We start from the raw sequence: 23,084 nt of genomic DNA on the forward strand, positions 1-23,084 counted from the left end.
GGACGAGATCTTACAGTTGAAGTGGGAGTTCAGGAGGAAGCACAACTTTACCTTAGCGACTGTGGGTAATGAAGTGACCGGCTGGGTCTCATTGTTGAACCCACGCAAATGGTTCTCAGGGTTAGGAGAGTGGGCACAGAATGTTATTATGAGTGTGGGGAAGTTTCTCCTTTGTATCCTGGGAGTCATCATAATTATTGGCCTGATATTCAGGTGTGTTCAAATTCTAACACGGCGTAAGCACAGTACAAATTTGATGAGTCTAAGGAGCGAGGGTGTTGTTACAGCAGCAGATTTGATTTATGATCCATCTGTAGAAACAGTGTTATGATAAGGATTGCAAATGAATTTCAAGCAGTAGCAGTAGCCGGTATAGCCGTTGCTCCTGTGAGGGAGTACATAGACTTGAGATATATGTCCTACTGTCTGTCTGGCAAATCCCTAAGGGAAGATGCCATAGGGATGGGGGGGGGGGGGGGGTGTAATTCTGAGTTGATCGCAGCAGGAACTTTGTTAGCAGTTGGGCAAAACCATGTGCACTGCAGGGGAGGCAGATATAACATGTGCAGAGAGAGAGAGATTTGGGTGTGGTGTGTTCAATCTGCAATCTAAATTGCAGTGTAAAAATAAAGCAGCCAGTATTTACCCTGCACAGAAACAAAATAACCCACCCAAATCTAACTCTCTCTGCAAATGTTATATCTACACCCCCTGCAGTGCACATGGTTTTGCCCAACTGCTAAAAAATGTCCTGCTGCGATCAACTTGGAATTACCCCCCGGGAGTATTGAACTTTTAATAAAATGTGTCACATAAGCATCCACCATAGGTGGAGTCCCCAACTTTGTACAATCTGGCGGTAGCAGATAAAAGGAGCTGAGCTTCTTAGGGACCGTAAATTTCTTGAATGGCCTGTTTCTTTCACCATTTTTCTCTGTTTCCCCCTTACCCAGAAACATCCAACCGGAAAAGACGTCAGCCCTACCCAACGTTTATGTGAATGTATTTTCATATATGTGTCTTCTCTTCATCTCTGCAACCTCCAGTTAATGGCACACATAGTCGATAGGTGTTATACACATATAGTAGCATTCACATATGTTCCCCCTCCATGTATCATCAACTAAATGTGCTCCCCATTTGTTGGAATAAGAAGCCAAAAAGAGTTTGTTAGTGTTTGTTTGCCCATTTACAGACCCTTAATACGGGATGAGAAGGATTTAATGTATACTTCGCAATACCTCAAAGCTTATTTAGAACATATACGGCACGACGATACATGCCCCTCAGACATTGATTCATACCTACATGCTTTTTACCGTCCCACTAGGTTACACATTTCCCACCTACCACTTTCCCCCGATCATCCAAACTTGTATATATTGTGTAGATAATATTTTCTGTTTATTAGTTAAGAGTGGCAGTTATTGATGACTGCCAAAGGGGTGGACTGTCGAAGTCGGAAAATATTACAGTACACACATCACATACAAACACCACACAGATGGCCTCCGTGCGCGTACTTATTCTGCCGCGCGTGCACATATTCGCAAATTGCGTATGATCACTCACGCGATCGTGCGTGTTAGCGCATGGTATGAGTAATTACAGTAGTGTTTGTAATCGCATGGAAAAGCCATAAAAACACATTACATATTTAATCCAAATAGTGCGCAATGTACACATAGCCCACATGCATCGCACCAGCAATTTACACTTGTTTAAGTGGTACAGCAACAAAGGGATTCACCTTTACAGGATAGGAGGGGACAGAACTAGGTTATAAGGTGGTGTTTGGTATCCAGCTGTAGGGTATTTTAAGAGCAATATTCCGGTGTTGGTTTGTAGAAGATCGCATGCTCCTGCAAATAGTTATGCGCAGGAGCAGAATATAAATATTAACTGTATTTACTGTGCTCTTGATATGCGGCGGGAACCCAGAGGAGAACATCTGCAAGTGCACCTGGACCAGACATCGCTCACCTATTCAAACTGACCTATGACCTCTCCTGTATTGTAAACAACCAGTGTCCAATGGACAAAGAGATTACAGTTCCCATTGTGTTAGGTTTTGGACAAATGTATAAAAAGCCAGCTGCAGGCCAGGTCACACATAATCTCTGAAGATCATCTACCTTGATGATTGAGGACCGGACCGGGAAGCGCAGGCGAACAAACATATGTACCATTGACTGTAGCCTTTTTCTCTAATTGTATTGTATTATGCTTGTAACCCCCTGCTAGTAAAGATAACCGTTGGTGGGTTGGACCCCAACATAGTTTTTGAAATACAATTGGTGTCGTGTCCCATTTCCTATTAAAGGTTTAAGGTATATTTCTATCACACGTGTAACTGCATTGTGCTCTCAGCGTCTCTGTGTGTATGCACTGCGTGTACTCTATACGTCCAACGCGGCGTGAGTACGCAAAGTGCGTATGGGGTACGGACCTTTGTACGCTAACTGTGTAAAAAGTACGTAGGGTAAGGATTAAAATACAGCAGCCGCAGCGGCTCGATTTTAAAGTTTATAGAGTGTGTTTTTAAGTATTGCTTTTAGTCCTGTAAGTAAATCAGCATTTACACAAAATATCGACATTTAAAATACAGACAAGGTCAAAATATCGACATGTAAAATGTTGGTAGGTCAAAATACCGACATGGGTTTTTCATGTTTTTTTTTATTGAAACCGACTTGTTCATACTTTACCATCGCAGTGGACCCCTGGAGGAGGAATATAATAGTGTGCCGAGCGCAGCGAGGCACCGTGCCCGAAGCATGGCGAGTGCAGCGAGCCATGCGAGGGGACGCGGTACACTTATATGGTGTCCATGTCGACCTATGTTGACATACACAAAAAATATGGAAACCGTATGTCGTTTTTTTGACCTGTCGGCATTTTACATGTCGGCATTTTGACCTTGTCTGTATTTTAAATGTCGGTAATTTGTCCATGTCGGGATTTTGACCCTGTCGGGATTTCGACCGTCGGTCAATTGCTGTCGGGATTTCGACCGTCGGGCTTTTGATTGGAGGTATTTCATACCGATCCGCCTCTCTAATGTAATATGCTGCGTCTCTAAAATTATTTAGAGATAACTAGTCCTTGGTGGGATCAGAGGTGTAACTTTGTCCAAGGATGTCTGCCCAAGTCTCTATGGCCTTAGCCACTCAAGCTGTAGCAGTAGCCGGTATAGCCGTTGCTCCTGTGAGGGAGTACATAGACTTGAGACATATGTCCTACTGCATGTCTGGCAAATCCCTAAGGGAAGATGCCATAGGGATAGGGAGTATTGAACTTTTAATAAAATGTGTCACATAAGCATAGGTGGAGTCTCCAACTTTGTACAATCTGGCAGTAGCAGATAAAAGGAGCTGAGCTTCTTAGGGACCGTAAATTTCTTAGTAGGCGTTTTCCATGCCTCGCTCATGGCTTCTGTGAAGTTGTCTGAGTGAGGAAACTCTGCTAAAACTACTTTTTCCATTTACTTTAGTATTAGGGGCTGGTTTAGCATCTTCTAGCTGAAGTGACAACTTCAATGCCCTAATTAAAGCAGCCACATGAAATTTAGGTGTGGCCTCCTCCTCCCCTGAGAGGGATTCAGCATCTGAATCCTCAGCCCTCAGCCTGCTCAGCAGTTACTAATGATTCCTCAGAATCATAGAGGGTGGTAGAATGTGAGGAAGGCACAGGCCGCTTAGAACTAGAGGGTAAAGGTAATGTACCTTGACCGTGCATCATATTTTGAAAAGCAGCCAAGCAAGCAACCAAGCTCTGTATAGAATTAGAGAATGAGTGTAACCATGTGGTAGGAACAGGTGGGGCTGCAATTGCCTGATAAACAGGCTGTAATGAATGCGGAAATCCCATAGAGGGAGCCATTGAGGGCTGCAGTGATTGTGGAATACCCATGGGGGAAGTCACAGGTGGGGTAGCAATATGGTCAACAATTTTAGTCAGCAACATAGTGAAAGATGCCCATGGGGGTTATTGTACAAGTGCTGAGGTGCTAGGAGGCACCATACATGTTGTGCACTGACCATCCTGTGACAATTCCTGAGGTAAAACCTCTGTGTTACAGGTTTTACATGATACCATTGTAGAAGCCTCTGACTGCTTGGTCTTAGCTTTGTTAGACATATCAGTATTACTGTGTACACACACAAATATGGCAATGTTCAGCGTGTAACAGGAGTAGTATGTGACAAAGTGCGCACACAAATTACAATATATAGTACAGTATGGCAAATCTAACCCTAAACACACCAGTTTTCAAGGGCTATTCAGAGAGAAAAGTGGAAAGCAATATCAGACAGACAGAGAGATTGAAAGCATGGACTGTCTGAGTGGGTGACGGAGAATGTGACAGAGAGACAGTGGATATATGTTAGGAGGAGGGTGACAGGTAGTGGGTGACGAAGAAAGTGATGGAGAGAGACTGTGGGTGATGTTAAGAAAAGGGTGACAGGCAGTGGGTGACGGAGAATGTGACAGAAAGAGACAGTGGGTGGTGCTAGGAAGAGGGTGACAGGCAGTGGGTGATGGAGAATGTGATAGAGAGAGACAGTGGGTGATGCTAGGAAAAGAGTGACAGGGAGTGAGTGACGGTGAATGTGACGTAGAGAGGCAGTGGGTGATGCAAGGGAGATGGTGACAGGCAGTGGGTGACAGAGAATGTGACGGAGAGAGGCAGTGGGTGTGTAATATATTACAATTTATTTACCTGGGCCCATAACTGCAGCGCGACCTGTCCTTGGGTTTTATGCTGGGGACGTTCACAAAATTGTGATGTCAGATCCCCGGTGCCGACTGTAAAAGCCTCAGTAGAAAAGAAACCGGGGTCAGAGCAACAGGGGGAGGGGCTAGGGGGAGAGGGGATTGCGCCCTGACTGTCACCACACACTCAGACTGAGTGCAGCTCAGCCTCAGCTGCTGAGATACTCACTCTACTCTGAGGGACTGGAGTTGCACAGCAGAGACTGGTGGGAGGGCAGGTACGGCAAAGGAGGCAGTGGGATGCGGGCCCCTATGACACATATATATTAGGGGAGGGAAAGGGGCACACTTAAAAAAAAGTGTTACATTTTTATAAAAAAGAAAACAAAAACAAGGCTGTTATCATGTATCAACACACACACCACCCCATCCCCTCCCCAACTCACCTTCCCTAGGAATAGGACATGACAGGTGTGGCCGGAATTCTGTGTGCACAACAACCCAGGGGCTGGGGAGCACAGCACTAAGCACAGCACCAATGTGACTGACTCCAGTATTATTCCCCGGCGCAATAGCCCGTGGCTCCGGGAGCAGGTAGCCATACACAGCACCCCATTGCCACTAGCCCCCTACAGTAGCAGTATGGTAGGGTCTAGTTTCCCTTCGTGAAGAGGACCTTTTCTATAATGCACTGGGTCCACGTCACCAACTATTTGGAATAGTAACCTGTGGCGAGAAAAGCGAGACACAGAGCCTGAAGCGTGGCGAGCGAAGCGAGCCCGCAAGGGTACAATGCAGAATAGATAAAAATAAATACCCTACAATTAACGTAAAATGGATAAAACATTAACGTGCTGTAAGTGCGGAAGTTCTCTTCTGCCGTTTCGTGCTGTTACATCCTGGTCCTGTCCACGAAAGGAAAATAGACACAAGCACTGCAGTATGGTGTCAGCAGGCGGGCGCCTGGACCACTAGTGTCTGCTAGCTTTAAAAAAAACAACTGCTGCTGGCATCCCTACTGTTACAGCAAGGGCACCCACCTGAATAAAGTTGGAACAATCTGCAAACTAAAACAGTAAAAAAAAGATGCTAGCGCAAAGTGCCGGTATACCATACCGTTGTATACTGGAACACTTCAAGTACTGTGTAGGGGTGTACATAGCACTGGCCACATCCACCCAATGTTGTTCCCAGCCCCCCCCCCCCCCCACCCCCCTTCTAAGTGTAGGACCATGAACATTTCCAGCCCCAGGCCATGTGGCCCTTACTCCACCCCTGGCAGGAGTTCACTGTTGTCTCACCTCACAGAGGAGCGATGGCAGAACATACTAAGACATTGGATTACCAATGCAGTTAACTGGATATACATACAAATTCAAAGGTAACGGAACTACTGTATATATAGATAGATCTGTGCATATATTCATATCTATACTGATATATAATTATTAAAGTAATATGGAGGTTTTATCACATCTTAGTAGAGTACTTTGTAAATAATAAACGTATCTGGTAATCAGAAGCAACTCTTTCGATAAATGCATAAATATAGCTTTAGGAATTAGGATGGACGTTTTCTCACGAGCAAGGTCCTCTCTTTGTATTCATGTCTGCATTTTTCTGTCTACTTTGTACATTGGGGGTCATTCCGAGTTGATCGCACATAGCAACTTTTTGCTGTTTGTGCGATCAACTAGACGCCGCCTATGTGGGAGTGTATTTCTGCATAGCAGGGCTGCGTACGCTTGTGCAGCCCTGCTATGCACAAAAAGTACCGGGGGCGTGGCCTGGAGGCTGAACTGATGGGCAGCACGGGCAGTGAGCTGTGTTAGAATTCAGGGGTTATTACCCCAGTTTTCTTCCCCCTGTGCCCTAGAAGCCCTGTCAGTAGCGGTGCCTGCGGTGGGGAGGGGACTTCATAGTGGTGGGCTAGCGCTGCGGAATCGGGGAGCCGGTATTCTGGCTCCTGCGGGTTGCGGCCTGCCCAACACTTAGAAGCCGGGACCTCGATTTACGTCCGGAGCCGTCGGCCGCGCAGTATACATCTCTGGAGCGCCTGCCGGGGATCTTTGGACCTGGGACCAGCGGCACTGCGGGGGGTAGTAGAGGCCGGCTGGGCGCCGCGACGGACGGCCCGGAGCCCCGGCGGCGGTGGCCATCTTTGATCTCGGGAGCCGGGGAGGGAAGCGGAGACCACTCGGGGCGGGTGGTCCCCCCCCTCCTCCTGACAAGGTGAACTGCTCCCCTGGCCCTGATCACCAGCAGTGACCCCATCCACTGTTCCTCTGCAGGCACATTCCGCAGGCAGCCGCCATTAGCAGCCCTGATTGTGATACTGGGCTGAACGAGGTGCTAAGCCTCCTGTTACCCTTGGGCTGGTCTTTAATATCCCCTGGAACTACACTACACATACCCCTCCACCAGGGTTCCTTGCTAGTCTTTTTCTCGCTCCCTGGCATATCATAACATATCGGACGGCAGAGAAAGGGCCATCCTGCTGCGGCCTTTAGTTAAGACCTTGTCAACGGCACCGATCAATACTGGGCCCTGGGCAGTTGATCTGGATCTGCTTCACATTGAGCGTTTGATCAATTCCTGCGGGGATAGGCTGCTTGGCGGCTGACTCTTGCTTCCGACTGCCGGGGCCCTTCCCGTTCATTGAGTCCCCCTGCCTTCCTGGTCTCTCCTCATTGCTGATTGGCGCTCCGTCCCCCCCCCCCCCAGTGCTTTCTGCGGCTCTGCCCTTAGCTGCCAACATTACTGCTCCGCACTGACATGCACTGCCCTGAGCTCTTGTTCTCTACTACTCTACCCGAGGCCACCTGATGGCCATCTGAGACCAGACCACGGGGAGTGACTGCTCCCAGGAACTATGCTGTTGTATGTATCTTGCTGATCCTGACACATCTTGAGCTACTTGCAAACATCCTCCTCGCTGTCCCCCCCGGAATATGAGACGTACCTCGAAATCCTCTAGGCGGAGCAACAACAACCATCCTGGAAAAGCCACGAGGTCTCAAGCGGACCTGAGGCCCTTCCTTCATCCCACGACCTCCCCACAGATGGAGAACCGCTCCTCCCCCCGCCCCCCGACCTCTCCCTCTGCTTCCTCGATTTCAAATCCGGCTGATGATATGGCTGACACTGCGTCAGCAGGCGGTCACGAGTTCCGAGAAATCCTGACCTTCATGAGGTCCCTTCCTACTAAGCAAGACCTTCAAGACACTATTAGGAATGAACTCGCCTCCATCAAAAGCGACATTTCACATCTGTCTGATCGCGTGGTGACTCTGGAAGTAGACCAAGAGGCTAGCGCTTCCTGTGTGTCCTTGCTGAGGGACTCTGTCCTTGCTCAATCCAAGGAAATCCGGGCTTTACAGTCCAGAATGACGGATATCGACAACAGGGGCAGGCGGAACAACATCCGCGTCCGTGGCCTCCCGGAGGAAGTCCCCCAATCTGGGCTAGTGGACGCTCTGACTAAGATATTTAACAAGCTCTTGAATAAGGATTCGGATAACGTTATCACTTTTGACAGAGCCCACAGAGCCCTTCGGCCTCTCCACCGACCGGCCTCGTGACGTCATTTGCCGGCTCCATTACTTCGCCCAGAAAGAGGAAATTATGTCCAAAGCTAGGCAATTGGATGGTATCGACTTTAATGGCTGTGCTATAAGCCTCTATCAAGACCTTTCTTGGTACACACTCCAGCAGCGGAAATCCCTGAAGCCTCTAACGGACGAGCTACGGAAACGCCAGCTACGTTACCGTTGGGGTTTCCCTTTTAACCTCCAAGCCTGTTCCTCCGGGAAATGGTATACCCTATCTTCCCACGCAGACCTCATCCCGTTTTGCTCCTCACTGGGTCTACCGCCATTGTCCATCCCGGATTGGGAGTTTCCTCTTCCTGATGTTCCTCTCCCTAAGCGGGCTCCTAGCTCGCAACCATGGCATGAGGTTCGGGGTGCCAAGAAAAGATCCCAGTCAACTACATCTCGCTCCAAGACTGATTTGTTGTAAAGGACCCTTCCGACTGATATTGTTGTTCCTGCTCTTTTTTCCTCCTACAGAAACTCTTGCTAATAACGCAATGCTGGAGGGTTTATTTTTCTCTCTCGAAGGGTTCTCACACTAGTTCAGTGTTAACTCCTAGCTGTCTACGGAGGTTATTGATAACTGGTTAATATGCTTGCTTATGTTGGCCATTGGGGGGGGGGGGAGCTGTAGACTTTTCTGCTGCCCTTATCCCCCACTGGCCACTTTTCTGAATGTAAGATTTTTTCCTCTCCTTGTTTTTTCTTTGTGTCAGTTTTAAACATGTTTTTTTCTTTTATCATGGTTCCTGTTGCGGTTCACTCCCGTTCCCCCCATTACACCTGCCTTTGGCTCTATGCCTGTAGGGAGACTGACTATTATACGGTTCAGTCTCTCTCCTGCGGGTCTTTTGCTGATGTTATTACATTGTTTTTGTATTTTTTTCTTCTTTGTCTCTTTTTCCATGCTTGTTCTTCCTTCTCCCCCTTCTCTTTCTCTCCACTTTCAGTTTAGTGGGAACTTGTTTTACTTCATTCCACCATGAGTGTCCCGGGGAAGATTAAAGTGCTGTCCCCCAATGCGCGTGGTCTCAATACGCCGGAGAAGAGATCTAGCCTTTTACGTCTGTTGAGATCTGAAAGAGCAGATGTTGCATTAGTGCAGGAGACCCATTTTAGGGTTGGAATTCGTAACCTCTCTCTTACCAGTCGCTACTTCCCCGCAGCGTATTACTGTAACACCCCAGGTAGCAAATCCAAGGGAGTGGCTATTGCTTTTTCCAGGGATTTGCATGATTCGGACGTTACCGTACATAGGGTAGTACCGGGTAGGCTCCTTCTTTTGACTTGCAAAATCTTTGAGCAAATCACTTTTGCAGTGATTTACGCCCCGAACCAGGCCCAACTGTCTTTCTTCAATTCCCACCTCCCAAGGTTACACTCTCTATTCCGAGGCGTCACTGTTTTAGGTGGTGACTTCAACTGGACATTAGACCCCAGCACTGACACGTCATCCCAAACCTCTAGATTTGTTGCATCCAAATACCGCCGTGTTAAACGCCTACTTCACACACAACAACTAGCTGACTCCTGGAGAACCCTTAACCCCTCAGGACGTGACTACTCCTTTTATTCACACCCTCACCGGGTTTACTCCCGTTGTGATTACCTATTCCTTAGCCATAGACATCTCCCGCTTCTCATAGATGCCACTATTGGCTCTATTACCTGGTCTGACCACGCCCTAGTGACTTTGACTTTGGCCCTCCCCCATGGACCTGAAGACTCAATGAGTCTCTTCTCTATGACACACTCTGTAAAGACGCTTTAGACAAGGCCCTAGACGATTATATTGCCACGAATGTTACGAATGATGTCTCCCACCTCACAGTGTGGGAGGCAAATAAATGTGTCCTTCGCGGCAAATTGATACAACTGGGCACTTACAAGAAGAAGCAGAGGCAATCTCTGATATCAGGACTTCTACTTAAGATTCATGCCCTCGAGACATCTCACAAAATATCACTGTCAGACGTGACCCTTGTAGAATTGTCGGAAGCCCGCTCTCAGCTGAATAAACTCCTCTCTGACAACATAATTAATTCCATCCGTAAATGTAAACGGAAATACTATCAATGGGGCAATAGACCTGGCCGAGTCCTGGCCCACGCTATACGTGCCCAACACTCGGCTTCGTTTATTAGTTCAGTGAAGGACACCAGAGGGGTCCCCAAATTCAAATCACCTGAGATTGGGGCTTGCTTTGCACGATTTTACACCTTGCTTTATAACCTAGAGTACTCCCTCAGTTATAGATCCCCACCTTTCACTCCAAAAAATAAGGGACTATCTGAAGTGCATTGATTATCCTGTCCTTCCGCCCTCGAAGCTCAGTATACTAGAAGCCCCTTTCACAGCCCAAGAACTAGATCGAGCCATCTCCTCTATGCCGTCCGGAAAAAGCCCTGGCCCTGACGGATTCACTATCGCATACTATAAGGTGTTTAAGGATAGGTTGCTCCCTCTTCTCCTTTGTGCGTTTAATTCAATTGCGTCTGGCTCTCATTTCTCCCGTGATTCTCTGGAGGCCCATGTTTCGGTGATACCGAAACAGGGCAAAGACCCTTCGGTCTGCTCCAGCTACAGACCCATTTCCCTCCTCAACGTAGATCTCAAAATCTATGCAAAGATTTTGTCAAATAGACTGAGTACGCTGATCCCTCTTTTGGTTCACAATTCCAAGTAGGCTTTGTTGTTGGCCAGGAGGCCAAAGACAACACAACCAAACTCCTCAACCTCATCCATTTAGCATCCCACAGCACTACCCCTACTATTCTACTCTCTACTGACGCCGAAAAGGCATTTGATAGGGACAGTTGGAAATTTATGGAATCCATTTTGGAGCATATAGGCTTAGGTCCCAAAGCACTTACTTGGATAATGGCCCTGTATGACTCCCCGACGGCAAGGGTCCGCGTAAATGGCACCCTGTCTGACCCATTCACCATAAGCAACGGTACTAGGCAGGGCTGCCCATTATCTCCTTTGATTTTTGTGCTATGTATTGAGGCGTTGGCCAGGTCTATTCGGCCCAATCAAGCCATCAGGGGTTTCACCATAGGTGATGGTGAATATAAGCTAGCCTTGTTTGTAGATGACCTCTTGGCCATAGTATCCCACCCCACTGACTCTCTTCCGCAACTAATGAAAGAACTTGACCTATTTGGACAGCTTTCCAATTTTAAAATTAATTATGCTAAATCTAGTGCTCTTAACATTTCCGCCCCTGTGGATTCCATTGCGGACCTTAAACGCTCTTTCCCTTTTTCATGGCAATATTCCCACATAACTTATCTCGGTATTAAGTTGACCACTAACGAGTCCCAGTTGTTCCCACTGAATTATTTGCCTCTCTTGCAAGCGATTCAGAATGACTATTCTAGATGGAATATGAAATATCTATCCTGGTTTGGGAGGATAAATATAGTTAAGATGAACAGCCTCCCTAAATTACTATATGTAATGCAGACCCTCCCGATACGCATCCCGAAGTCCTGGTTCCGATCTGTATCACTCTTGATCCAGCAGTTTGTTGGGCAGCGGAGGAGGCCTAGGCTTAGACGCTCCCAGTTGACCAAATCGATTGCGAGCGGCGTCCTTCAGCTTCCTGATATAAAAAATTATTACCATGCCATTCTTTTAAGTAGAATTATAGACTGGACGAGACATCGTGAACTTAAACAATGGGTGGAACTGGAGGGCCTGTACGTACAGCAATTCCCAGAAATATTTCCTTGGCTCCCCTCCTCCCCTAAGCTGCTCCTTTCCCACCCTACTATAACTCCTACACTTACCGCCTGGAAGTCACTGCGGGAACTACCTCATATTTCTTCTAAATTCGGTCTCCTGACATCCTTTCTGACCAACCCTGACTTTGCTCCGGGTGTCAACCCTGCCCACTTCTCACATTGAGCGCTAACAGGTCTGTTCAGGGTCGGTCAGATGGTATCATCAACTGGAGTCAAACAGTTCTCAGATCTGAGGGGGAAGTGGGACATTCCCCAGCAGGACTTTTGGAAGTTCCTACAAATAAGACACTTTTTGATAACTGGCACTTGACTCCGGAACGCCGCTAGAGAATTGACCCTCTTTGAAAAACTCTGTGTTGCTGTCCTTGACCCGACCCACACTATTTCCACACTTTACAAGATTGTTTGCCATTCCCAACCTATCGACACTCCATCCTTTGCCGTGGCGTGGGAGAGGGACCTGGGCATTTCCCTGTCGCCTAGAGACTGGGAAAAAATTTCCTTAAAAACCCACATGAGCTCTGTCTGTGTCCAGGTCAGAGAGACTCAATACAAGGTTGTGACAAGGTGGTACAGACACCCCTCTCTTCTCCATGCTATGTATCCCTCCTCATCAGCCCTCGGTTGGCGTTGCTCCTCCTCATCTGGCACCCTTCTACATATTTGGTGGAGATATCCACTGATCCAACCCTTCTGGCAGGAGGTTATACATATCTCTCAGGCCATCCTTGAGACTCAAACCCCGCATGATCCAGCATTCTGGTTTATTAATCACTCCACAAATCCAATGTCCCAACACAAACACTCCCTATTGCGACATTTAAGCAATGCAGCACGTGCTGTAATCCCGTCCATGTGGAGGTCCCATCTCCCCCCTACGAATCGTGCATTGTTCACTAAACTAGACTATTTCATGAGAATGGAGGATCTGTTCCTCTCATCGATCGGCAAATCTCGTGAATTTGATTCCACATGGTCCCCTTGGCTGAAATACAAGGCTTCCCGGGCCTACTTAGCCACTCCCTTGGATAGTAACTAAAATCCTTATTTCTCTGTCTCCTATGACTTGTTAAGTGGTACCCCCTACTTATCTTACCCCTTTTCTTTCTCTCTCCTTTCCTTACTTCCTACTTCTCTTACTTCTACTTTTGTTGCCTTCCGGCGCTCCTATTCTGTTCCTCTATTAGTCTTCAAGTTCCTTATGTATGAGAACACCTTTAACCGCTGCTGTGTAACACAGTTCTCTCGCAGACATAGCTAGATCTCCCTGCGATATTTCTTCGGAGTATGCCCTGCTCCTCGGAGGTTAAACTCTATCTGCATACTTGGTATATAATACCTCTGACGCTTCCATTCGCCTCTGCAGGGTTACTACCTCTTCTTTTGACAATTTGATTTGTGTTTATTAGTTTTATTTGTGTCGGTGTTTCTGTATTTGTACTTGCATAGGTGTTTTCTTTCTTTGTTAATGTCTTTTAAAACCCTTAATAAAAACTCATTATACAAAAAAAAAAAAAAAGGTTTCCTGTAAAAGAAGACCAGGGTAAGAGTTACTTACCCTGTGCGATCGATCCAGCGATGCAGGTCCCGGAATTGACGTCAGACATCCGCCCTCCAAATGCCTGGACAATGCCTGCATTGGACTCACCACTCCCCGAAAACGGAGAGTTGCAGCCTGGTTCCGCCCTCCTCCTGTCAATCTTCTTGCGGTCGCCGCTGCGACCGCTTTCACGCTAGCGGCGTCGCTGCCTGGCGACGGCTGTCACCGGGCAATGACACGCCGTGCATGCGCAGTTCCGACCTGATCGCATGGCTGCGAGGAAGCGCAGCGTGCGATCGGGTCGGAACGACCCCCATTATGTCCCTGTTTTAGGTATGCCGCTTTCCCCACTGCCCGGTGCTGCAGAGTACTGTTATGCCTTACAAATCAAAAACAATAGTAATAATAATAATAATAATAATAATAATATTACAGTGCCTACAGAAGTCTTGGCCTATAAGATAATAGTCTTTAGACAACTTCTGCCAGCAAATCAGGGAGTGGATAGAATTAACACATCAATAATAAAAGTTCAAGAAAACATGAATAGAATGTCTAGAAATTCTGAATATAATTAGATAATGCCTATTCACAGTGATACTGCAAGAAAACGTTAAGTCAATATTATCAGCATTATCTATGCATCTTACCATTTCGGCATCCACAGCAAAAGCAATCTGTTTTGCACGATCTGAAGATATTTCACGAACTGCAGCAAAGGTTTTCACCAAAGAGTCACTTAACTCCTTGAGCTGCTCTCCTGGAAGGTCATCAGGCACAGACATTAAATACTGCTCTGCAAACTTCACATCTTTTGTCAGTGTAACAGAAAACGCCACCAATCTTGATTCAAATGACTAGAAATGAAAAAAATATATATACAAAAGCCATTTATTAAAATGTGATAAATAACCTTGAACAAAATACTTTACAATTGTTATTTGAGGAATACAGACTATCACACTACACCTTATCAACTCTGATTAGATCACTATCATGGTCATTTTTGGGCCACACACGCAGCAATGCCAGGTCAGCCAACAATCTATTAAGTGAGAGATGACAGTATGCCAGTGTCATTTGAAAACATACTTACCTCAAGTTGCTCAAGTTGTAATTTTAAAGTTTCCAAGTTGTCACTTATGGGTGATTGATTATCTAGATGGAGTTTCTGATCCTGAACAACAGTCAAATGTTCACGTAATGTCTGACAACACTTGCTGAAAGTCAAGGCATCCTAAAATAAATACATACTAAATATAAATTATAACAATATATGAAGCAAAAAAATGAAAATTACCTAAAGTGTATGATAATCCCTTCCACGTTCCTACACTTTAATGTACCTTTACCCTTCCTGTTTTTCTTTCATTGCCCAACCTGTTTAATAAAATCTCAATAAATATACTTAAATTAAAATGTACGATAATTATGCTAGATTATACTATATAGTGCTTGAGGTCTATGGGCCATACTCACTTAACACCAAGAATATATTTTGTACAAACCTAAAATTTGGCCCATTTGTGGTAGTGTTTTAAGAGGTCAGTGAAAAGACACAATCACATATTATTTATTAATACAGTATTCCGTCCATAAACCACAAATGTAACACAAAGAATGAATACTGTGCATTGTAAGTTACTCTTGTACTGGTGATACATCTGATGAAAAGTGTGGGCAGTGCTAAAAGGGGGCGCAGGGATACCAAGAGGGAACAGTATTTAACTTATTTGCTTTTATTAAGTCTTTTTTATAGATAATCTAACGTTGTTACAATTCCCTGCCCTAGACCACGAGAGCATGTATTTCAAATATATAACATTTTGTTACTCTAGATCAGTGGTTCTCAACCGCGGTCCTCAAGTACCCCCAACAGTTCATGTTTTCCAGGTCTCCTCACAAGATTGCAAGTGAAATAATTTGCTCCACCTGTGGGTCTTTTAAAATGTGTCAGTGAGTAATGAATACACCTGCGCACCAGCTAGGTGACCTGGAAAACATGAACTGTTGGAGGTACTTGGAGACCGAGGTTGAGAACAACTGCTCTAGATTACTACAAATTACCTTTGGAACAGAAAACTTTGGATTATGTCGCCAACTCACCTTTTCAGCCAAGTGGTCTAATGCAATTTGCTTCAGTTCAGGTGTACCGGTAAGAGATATATTCAATGTGCTAGGTTTCTTATCCAGGGATTTCAGGTCATCCGTAATGTTTTTATTCACATTGTTAGGTCTGGGAGAATGAGAGATCAGCTCGCTTGGAAATAGACCCTTATGTGTGCTGATTATTATCTCTTCCAATTTGTTCGAGTTTTCGGAATCTAGGGGGATATGAAAGATTTGATCCAGGTGGGAAGAGATTAATTTAGGATGATTTGGTTCTAGAACTTGTTTTTCACTGAAAGAAGCTCCAGCATTATATGTTCTCTCATGATCAGGAGTCTGCACCACCTCACACTGTACTGTATCTTGAATATTGTTGTCCTTGTCTATGTAATCTTGATCGGGCACTGATTGATTTTCTTCTCTGTTATTCTTCTTTCTTATCAGGTCAGGGTTCATGTCTTCTATGTTACTCTTGTTTCTTATTAGGTCAGGTTTCATTTCTTTATCCTTGTCTCCAGTGAAATTTCTGACAATTTGTCTTCCTTCTTCATTGAGCGTGTCCTCTGCCATTTTCCTATTTGTGGGTTCTACATTCAGGTGTTCTAATCTTTTGATGTGCTCCTCTACCATATCTGTATTGCTATTGTCGCACCTTAGCTGTTCAGCAATTGATTCTGGTAAAAGAGAATTCCCTGAGCTGTCCTTTAGAAAAGGGGTGCTTATGCTGATTGCATCTCCTAAACAACTTTGCTTGGCTGAGCCACCATAATCCTCATTAATAGAATATGCATGTTCAGCAGAAAGTTCTGTTGCTTGGATGACTTCTGCACAGCCTTTGAGGTAGGTTGATAAACTCCCTATTTTTCCTGTGTGTTTGACATTTAAGTCAAGTTTACTCTCATTTTCTATAGTTCCAGGCACAGCATTGGTAGCATTTAATTTCAAATCATTGTATGTTTTACTAGCAGATGAATCAAAAATTGCACTCAGGTTGTCAATATGAATAGGACTTCTTGCTGAAAGATGGTTAGCGCTTTCCTTCCATTTAATTGGGTCTTCATTTTCTTCAGGGATATCTGTACTTTTACATATTTCTCTGTTATTGGATACTTGAAGTGTAGTGTAATTTATGTCACTTGGGTTGCTGCAGGTTGTCTTATTATCTGTTATATCCAAACTTCCTGTTTTATAATTTTTTTGCCTGTGAGATTCGATGTGGTAATGTTTTTCAATCTGATCATGAACACCTGAAACAACAGAATTACAATTTGAATTAACTCCACCATTAGGATGTTCTCCAATCGGTTGCTTAGTATTTAAATCAATGTTGGTTTGGATCTCAGTGTTCTGCTTGGAACACATATTAATATTTTCAGTTTGAAGAAATTCAGTATCCTGCTTAGTATGTGCACTATCCTCTTCAGCTTGAAGATGAAAGTTATCTATCTTTTCACCCAAACTATTTTCATCAGCTTGAAGATGTTCAACAGCTACATTAGCACATGTACTATCCTCTTCAGCTTGATAATCATCATCATCTACTTTGGCACATGCACTATCCTCTTCAGCATGAAGATGGAAATCATCTACTTTGGCACTTGTACTGTCTTCTTCAGCTTGATTATGAACATCATCTACACTTTCACACGCACTATGCTCTTCAGCTTGAAGATAAAAATCTTCTACCTTGCTTCTTACACTATCCTCTTCATCTTGAAGATGAACATCATTTACATTGGCACATGCATTATCCTCTTCAGCTTCATGATGAAAATCATCTACTTTGGCATTTGTACTATCCTCTTCAGCTTGATTGTGGACATCAGCTAGACATTCACACGCACTATGCTCCCCAGCTGGAAGATAAAAATCTTCTACCTTGGCACATACATTGTCCTCTTCATCTTGAAGATGAACATCATCTATACTGACACATGCACTATCCTTTTCAGACTGAAGATGAAAATCATTTACCTTGGCACCTGCACTGTTCTCTTCTGTTTGTAAATGGATATCATCTAACTTGGCACATGCACTATCCTCTTCGGCTTTCAGATGAATGAAATCTATATTGGGACATGCACTATCATTATCAACTTGAAGATGGATTCCATCTTCTTTGGAACACACACTATGCTCTTCAGGGTGAAGATAACCATTATCAACCTTGGCACATGCATTATCTTCCTCAGTGTGAAGAAATTCATGAAGTAGCTTGAAAAACACATTACCTTCATCAGTCTGAATGTGCTCATTAGCCTCTTTCAAAGTGATATCTTCTTCAGTATATTTGGGAACAGTATGTATATCTACCTCATCATGAGAATATTTATTATGTTGATTGATAAAAATACTATCATCTTCAGTTTTAACGAATCCAGTAATTTGCTCCAGGTCTGACTTGGCACATGTGCTTTTATCTTGAGTTTGCTGAGGTTCAGAAACCTGTCTGTCACATGCACTTGGCTCTTTCATGGTTTCTTGTATATTGTCACTACCATTTAAGATATTACTTCCCACTACGTGCATATCTCTGGAATCAAGTTGAGAGTATTCAGATTCACTGATCATGTCTGAGTGAAATGTATTCCCAGATGTATCAGCTGAAAAATAATCTGCTTCTGAATCATCACTTATCTTAAAGTTAACTTTGTTATTTGGATAACCAAAGTTAAAAACAGATGTATTATCAATGTCATTGTCTCCATCATCATCTGAATATTTTTCAGTGGCAAGATAGTCTTCCTCACTGTTGGTCTCATCCGTAACAAAACAGTCAATATCAGTTTCACTAAAACAACTTTCAACATATTCCTCATCCATTTCTTCATATTTGATTGCTTCAGCAAAAGGAAGTTTGGTACCTGCTATACCCTCTTTATTGTTTAAAGATGTATAACTCTCACATTCCTCTTCATCTGAATTAGCTAGAACAGAATTATGTTCCATAAGTGGTAGTTTCAAAGTTGTTGTCTGGTCCTCCAAACAGTTGTTACTCTCAGAATCCTCTTCAATTATAGTTTCTAAAAATTGCCTACCCTGTAATATTTCAGTGTTTTCAGCATCATTGTCACTGTAATAGTATGTATCTTCATCTGAGCTTGTATCACTTTGGGTAGGGGTCCGGTCTTCTACACTGGCTCCTCCAATTGTTTTCCATGTTTTTTTAATTTGAGAACCGTCATCAACTTCATCTTCACTGTCAACAGCATCACCAGACATATCAGAATCACTCTTGCTGATAGCTTCATGGAAATTGTTTTTGTATTCCTCAAAGTCAAGATGAACTATATTATGCATAAGGTCATTCGAAGCATTATGTCCTGGAGTAGACCGAACATCATCATTCTTCAAACTATCAATTTTACCTTGAGACAGATCATATTCTAGCTCATCAAAAAAAGGAAAATTTTCTTGGAAAATTGTTTTGTCTTCTTTTTTATCTTCAAAACAATATATATTTGGACTGACAGGAATTTCTTTTAAAGGATTACTAAGGTCTTCAACTTGAGAGGTCTCTTCACTTCTTTTGTAGCCATCAGCATTATTTTCAGAATTAGAACTGAAATGTTTAGAATCTATAGAAATTATTGCGTTACATTGTTTAGTTGACTGAACATCAGCTGTGTTGTTGTATTTTGCAGGAAAATGATTTAATTCTTCATTAATTACAGTTGATTCAATAACAGAATTTAATTCTGAGTCAGGTTTGCTAGATCTGTCATCAGCTTCAGACAGCTGACAAATCTTATCTTCTTTATGTCTACTGTCATCATCACCCAAATATTGTGATATAATATTTTCTGCACCTCCTTCCACCTTATCTATATCTTCAAACTGAGCAGTACTATTATTTTCAGTTCTCTTCGTGTCAACATTATGGTTGACATCAGTAACTTTCATAGCCAAATCTTCATCCAAGGTACTGGGGGACTTTTCCTCATTTGCAGATGTACGTACTATAAGTTCAGACTCAAGCAACATGCTGGCAGCCTCATCAAGATCGCCATCGTAAAGTAGAAGTCTTTCCCCTGTATTTGCATCAATATAACTGTTTACCATGAGATAAGAAATAAATAATTGCTTTGTATGATCTGGATTGTGGGTTAATGGTTCCTCTGATTTATTTTCAGAATCTTCATTCAACTGCTCAGTGGTAGATTCATAAGGAGATATCCATTTTAGAGCATGCCTGCAAGTTGGTTCCAGTACATCTATGTTGGGCATTTTGTCCTGTAATTCAAGGTTGCTGAGAAGAGATGCAGTGCTATTGTCTATTATACCTTGCTGAGCAGCGGCATCTAATCGGACAATCTCAGATGTTTCCGGAATATATAAACCAGCTATTTTTTGTCTGTTAGTTAGGATCTTGTGAGCTAATTCATTACAAATCATTCCCTGCTGCAAAGATGTTGCTATGGGAAATATTTCACTGGTATTAGGCCAGATCAGTCCAATAAATCCTCTCTGTGCCTCTAAAACCATCAATGCACTACTGTATGATATTAAATTGCATTGGACGGCTTGATCCACTGTTAAATATTGTCTTGTAGATGGGCAAATGATTCCTCCATTTTCCACCTGTTGGGTTAATATTCCACAAACTGTTCCTTGATCAATGACACCCTGTTCTCGAGATTGTTCTAAACTCAATCTATTTCCAGAATCTGGGTCAATAATACCACCTGAAAAAAGCTGAGCTCCTAGCAGCCTGTACATGATTTCCCGTTCTAAGATTCCTTCGTGCGCTGCTCGTAGAACACTAATTCTCCTTCCAGATTTTAATACAATTTTACCCTTTTCTTCTCCATTGACTAGAAGAAATCTCATCCCGGTCTCCTTGTGCGTGACTGTCTTCTGAAAGATTTCTGCTAGTGTAAGTCTTTCTGCCGTGATGGGATCAATAAGATCTTTGCCTGTCTTTTCTATTTGAATAAGTTTAGTAAACATTAATCCAGAAATGAGGTTCCTTTGGAAAAGTTTATTTATACTGAGCAGCTCTCCTGTAGTAGGAGCTTGAAGGCACCCACACGATACCAAAGTGTTGATTATTTTGATTGCTACTGTCTCTGAAATTAATCCCTGATCATAGGCATCTATTATAGGAAATTCACTTGAAGAGAGAGTTGAAACGACATTTTTGGCATGTGATATCTCCTGGAGTCGTTCTTGAATTTGTTCATCAATAAGTGCATAATTCTTAGCTTCTGTAATATCAAAGCATGTCTTTGAATTTGGACAAACCAGCCCTGAAACTATCAGCTGCATTTCCAGTAGCACAATTCCTGTTTCATAATCAATAAGTCCTTCTATGATAGACTGGTAGACTGAATGTATTGTCCCATTTGCCTCGTCAATGGTCCCTGATACAACCTTATCCACCTGAAATTGGAAAAAATTAAATTAAAAGACATTTGTCCACTTTATAAGCCAGCTGTTCTGAATGAAATTGTACTACACAAAAGCAGGATACTTACCACACATGGAACAAGCTGATGGTATTAGCAGTTCAAATATGCAAGTGCATTGTCAGTATCTTGACAACAAATGTGATGCAAGCTCTGTATTCAGCATGCATCTGTGGACCAGTACTTGGCTTTAGAAGGTACTGTGTGGGTTAGTGGAAAGGTTGATGACTAAAGGTAGAGGAGATACCCCTGAAAAGCAAACCACCATGCCTGTGAAGGGTTAGAAGTCATACAGAACACCATGCTCATCATGTTTACAGCATACTGTATAAACCACACCTGATGGAACAAAAGTTGTTAATAAGGAAGTCAGGATGATACCACTGATAGCACAGCTGGCAGTCCTAGTTATGAAAACACAATTGTGATGGTCGATAGTTGTTGTCACATGAGATCATAGAAAAGCATGACCAAAAGTAATGAATATGTGAATATTAAGCCAACAGAGAATTAGCTTGGCTTCAAAGCTAATCCACCAACGTACTCAAAAGAGTGTAGAAACTTGAAAATATTTAAAGAAAATATACAATTATTATTTCAACAACATGCAAAAAAAACGCACTGATTATAAATCTGATGCACTACAAAGAGGCCAAACAGTTTCAGTGATGTCACCTTCTGCTCCACCAGTTTATCTACCAGGTCCTTTGCTTCTTGCTGCTGCCTCTCATACTCCCTAGATAACACAATTTGGCTCTCTTGAAGTGATTTGATTTGCTTTTCTATCTCTGCTTTTTCTTCTTCGGTCATTCTGGTGATAAAAGAAATGAAAAGCGCTTCATTGTACTTGGAGATCTTACAGAAAACACACTCTTGATGAACAGAATAAATAGCATAACAAATGTTCGGTTATTATGTTTCTGGCGATTTTAGTGTCCATGCCAAAATTCCATGGAAGATATTTAATTGTCAATCTATAGGTTACATAGAATCATGCCACACATACACTGGTAAGCATACAGAAACAATGATCACTTTATATTACCTGCAGTATATACAGATGTGTTGTCATACACTATTGCTGCAGTTGTGCCAAACATCCCTACTCTGCGCACCAGGTCCTGTGCGACTCGGCTAGTGCTGAATGTTTTTTCTGAGGAACCGCACTGGCATAAAACTGCAGAATAATTTGATATGTGACACTTGCATATCTGTGTGTGATTGAGTCTGAATCTGTATGCGAAGTGCTCCAAGCTCTGTTGTGCTACGTATACAAACTTAGATGCCCCCAGATATACAAGTGTCACATATCAAATTATTCAGTAAAGTCTCTTGAAGCGCACTGCGATTAAGACTAGCCACTGCGATTAAGACTAGCGCACTGCGATTAAGATAGGAAACACATCTGACATGGATTACTCGCACCAGGAATCTCATGTGTATTGTGGCTAGGTGTATGAGGACACATCTGTAACTGATTACATTAGCAGTGGTGTCCCATTATTTTACAGATCATAGAGAAAACATGGTACACTACCTGTCACTGTGTTTCGCTAGAAGCAACTGTAAAGTTTGCAAAGCATCTGATATTTCTTCCTGCTTGGCGGGAATCTGCTTGCTGGAAATCTGGAAAAAAAGAGGATGCACATTTGAAGATCAGATAACAGCTAGTTATTAGGTACTGCATGCGACTCTGAAAACAAGGTACAGGATGAATTCCAACTTTAGATTTGAACACAAATTATACTTCACTTTGCCTTCATTAGAATTTAATAACGTACTGTAATTTACATTCAGCTAGCAGCACAAGTGGGTCTTACAACGACTGCAGTCAGCACTGATAACACTATTTACCAAATTGTATTTCTTTGTTTGGCCTTGTGTATGAAGATTTATTTCCTATTTTTCTAAGTCCCAAGAAAATGCCAAATGTTCCCCACAAACTACAAAATTGTGACCTGTACAGAGA

At 43.3% G+C, this 23,084-nt stretch overlaps 1 protein-coding gene across 1 annotated transcript in view; it reads right to left on the reverse strand.

Annotated features, from left to right (window-relative positions):
* DST (dystonin) overlaps positions 1 to 23,084 on the reverse strand; it is a 1,076,884-nt gene that overhangs the window by 358,718 nt on the left and 695,082 nt on the right. The window contains exons 37-38 of the mRNA XM_063919308.1: positions 22,653 to 22,741; positions 21,791 to 21,926 (exon numbers count right to left, since the gene is read on the reverse strand). Of these exons, the coding sequence (XP_063775378.1) occupies positions 21,791 to 21,926; positions 22,653 to 22,741 (225 nt within the window). The remainder of the gene's footprint in view (positions 1 to 21,790; positions 21,927 to 22,652; positions 22,742 to 23,084) is intronic.

The sequence above is a fragment of the Pseudophryne corroboree genome, chromosome 4 (assembly GCF_028390025.1).
Source record: "Pseudophryne corroboree isolate aPseCor3 chromosome 4, aPseCor3.hap2, whole genome shotgun sequence".
NCBI classification, from domain to species: Eukaryota; Metazoa; Chordata; class Amphibia; order Anura; family Myobatrachidae; genus Pseudophryne; species Pseudophryne corroboree.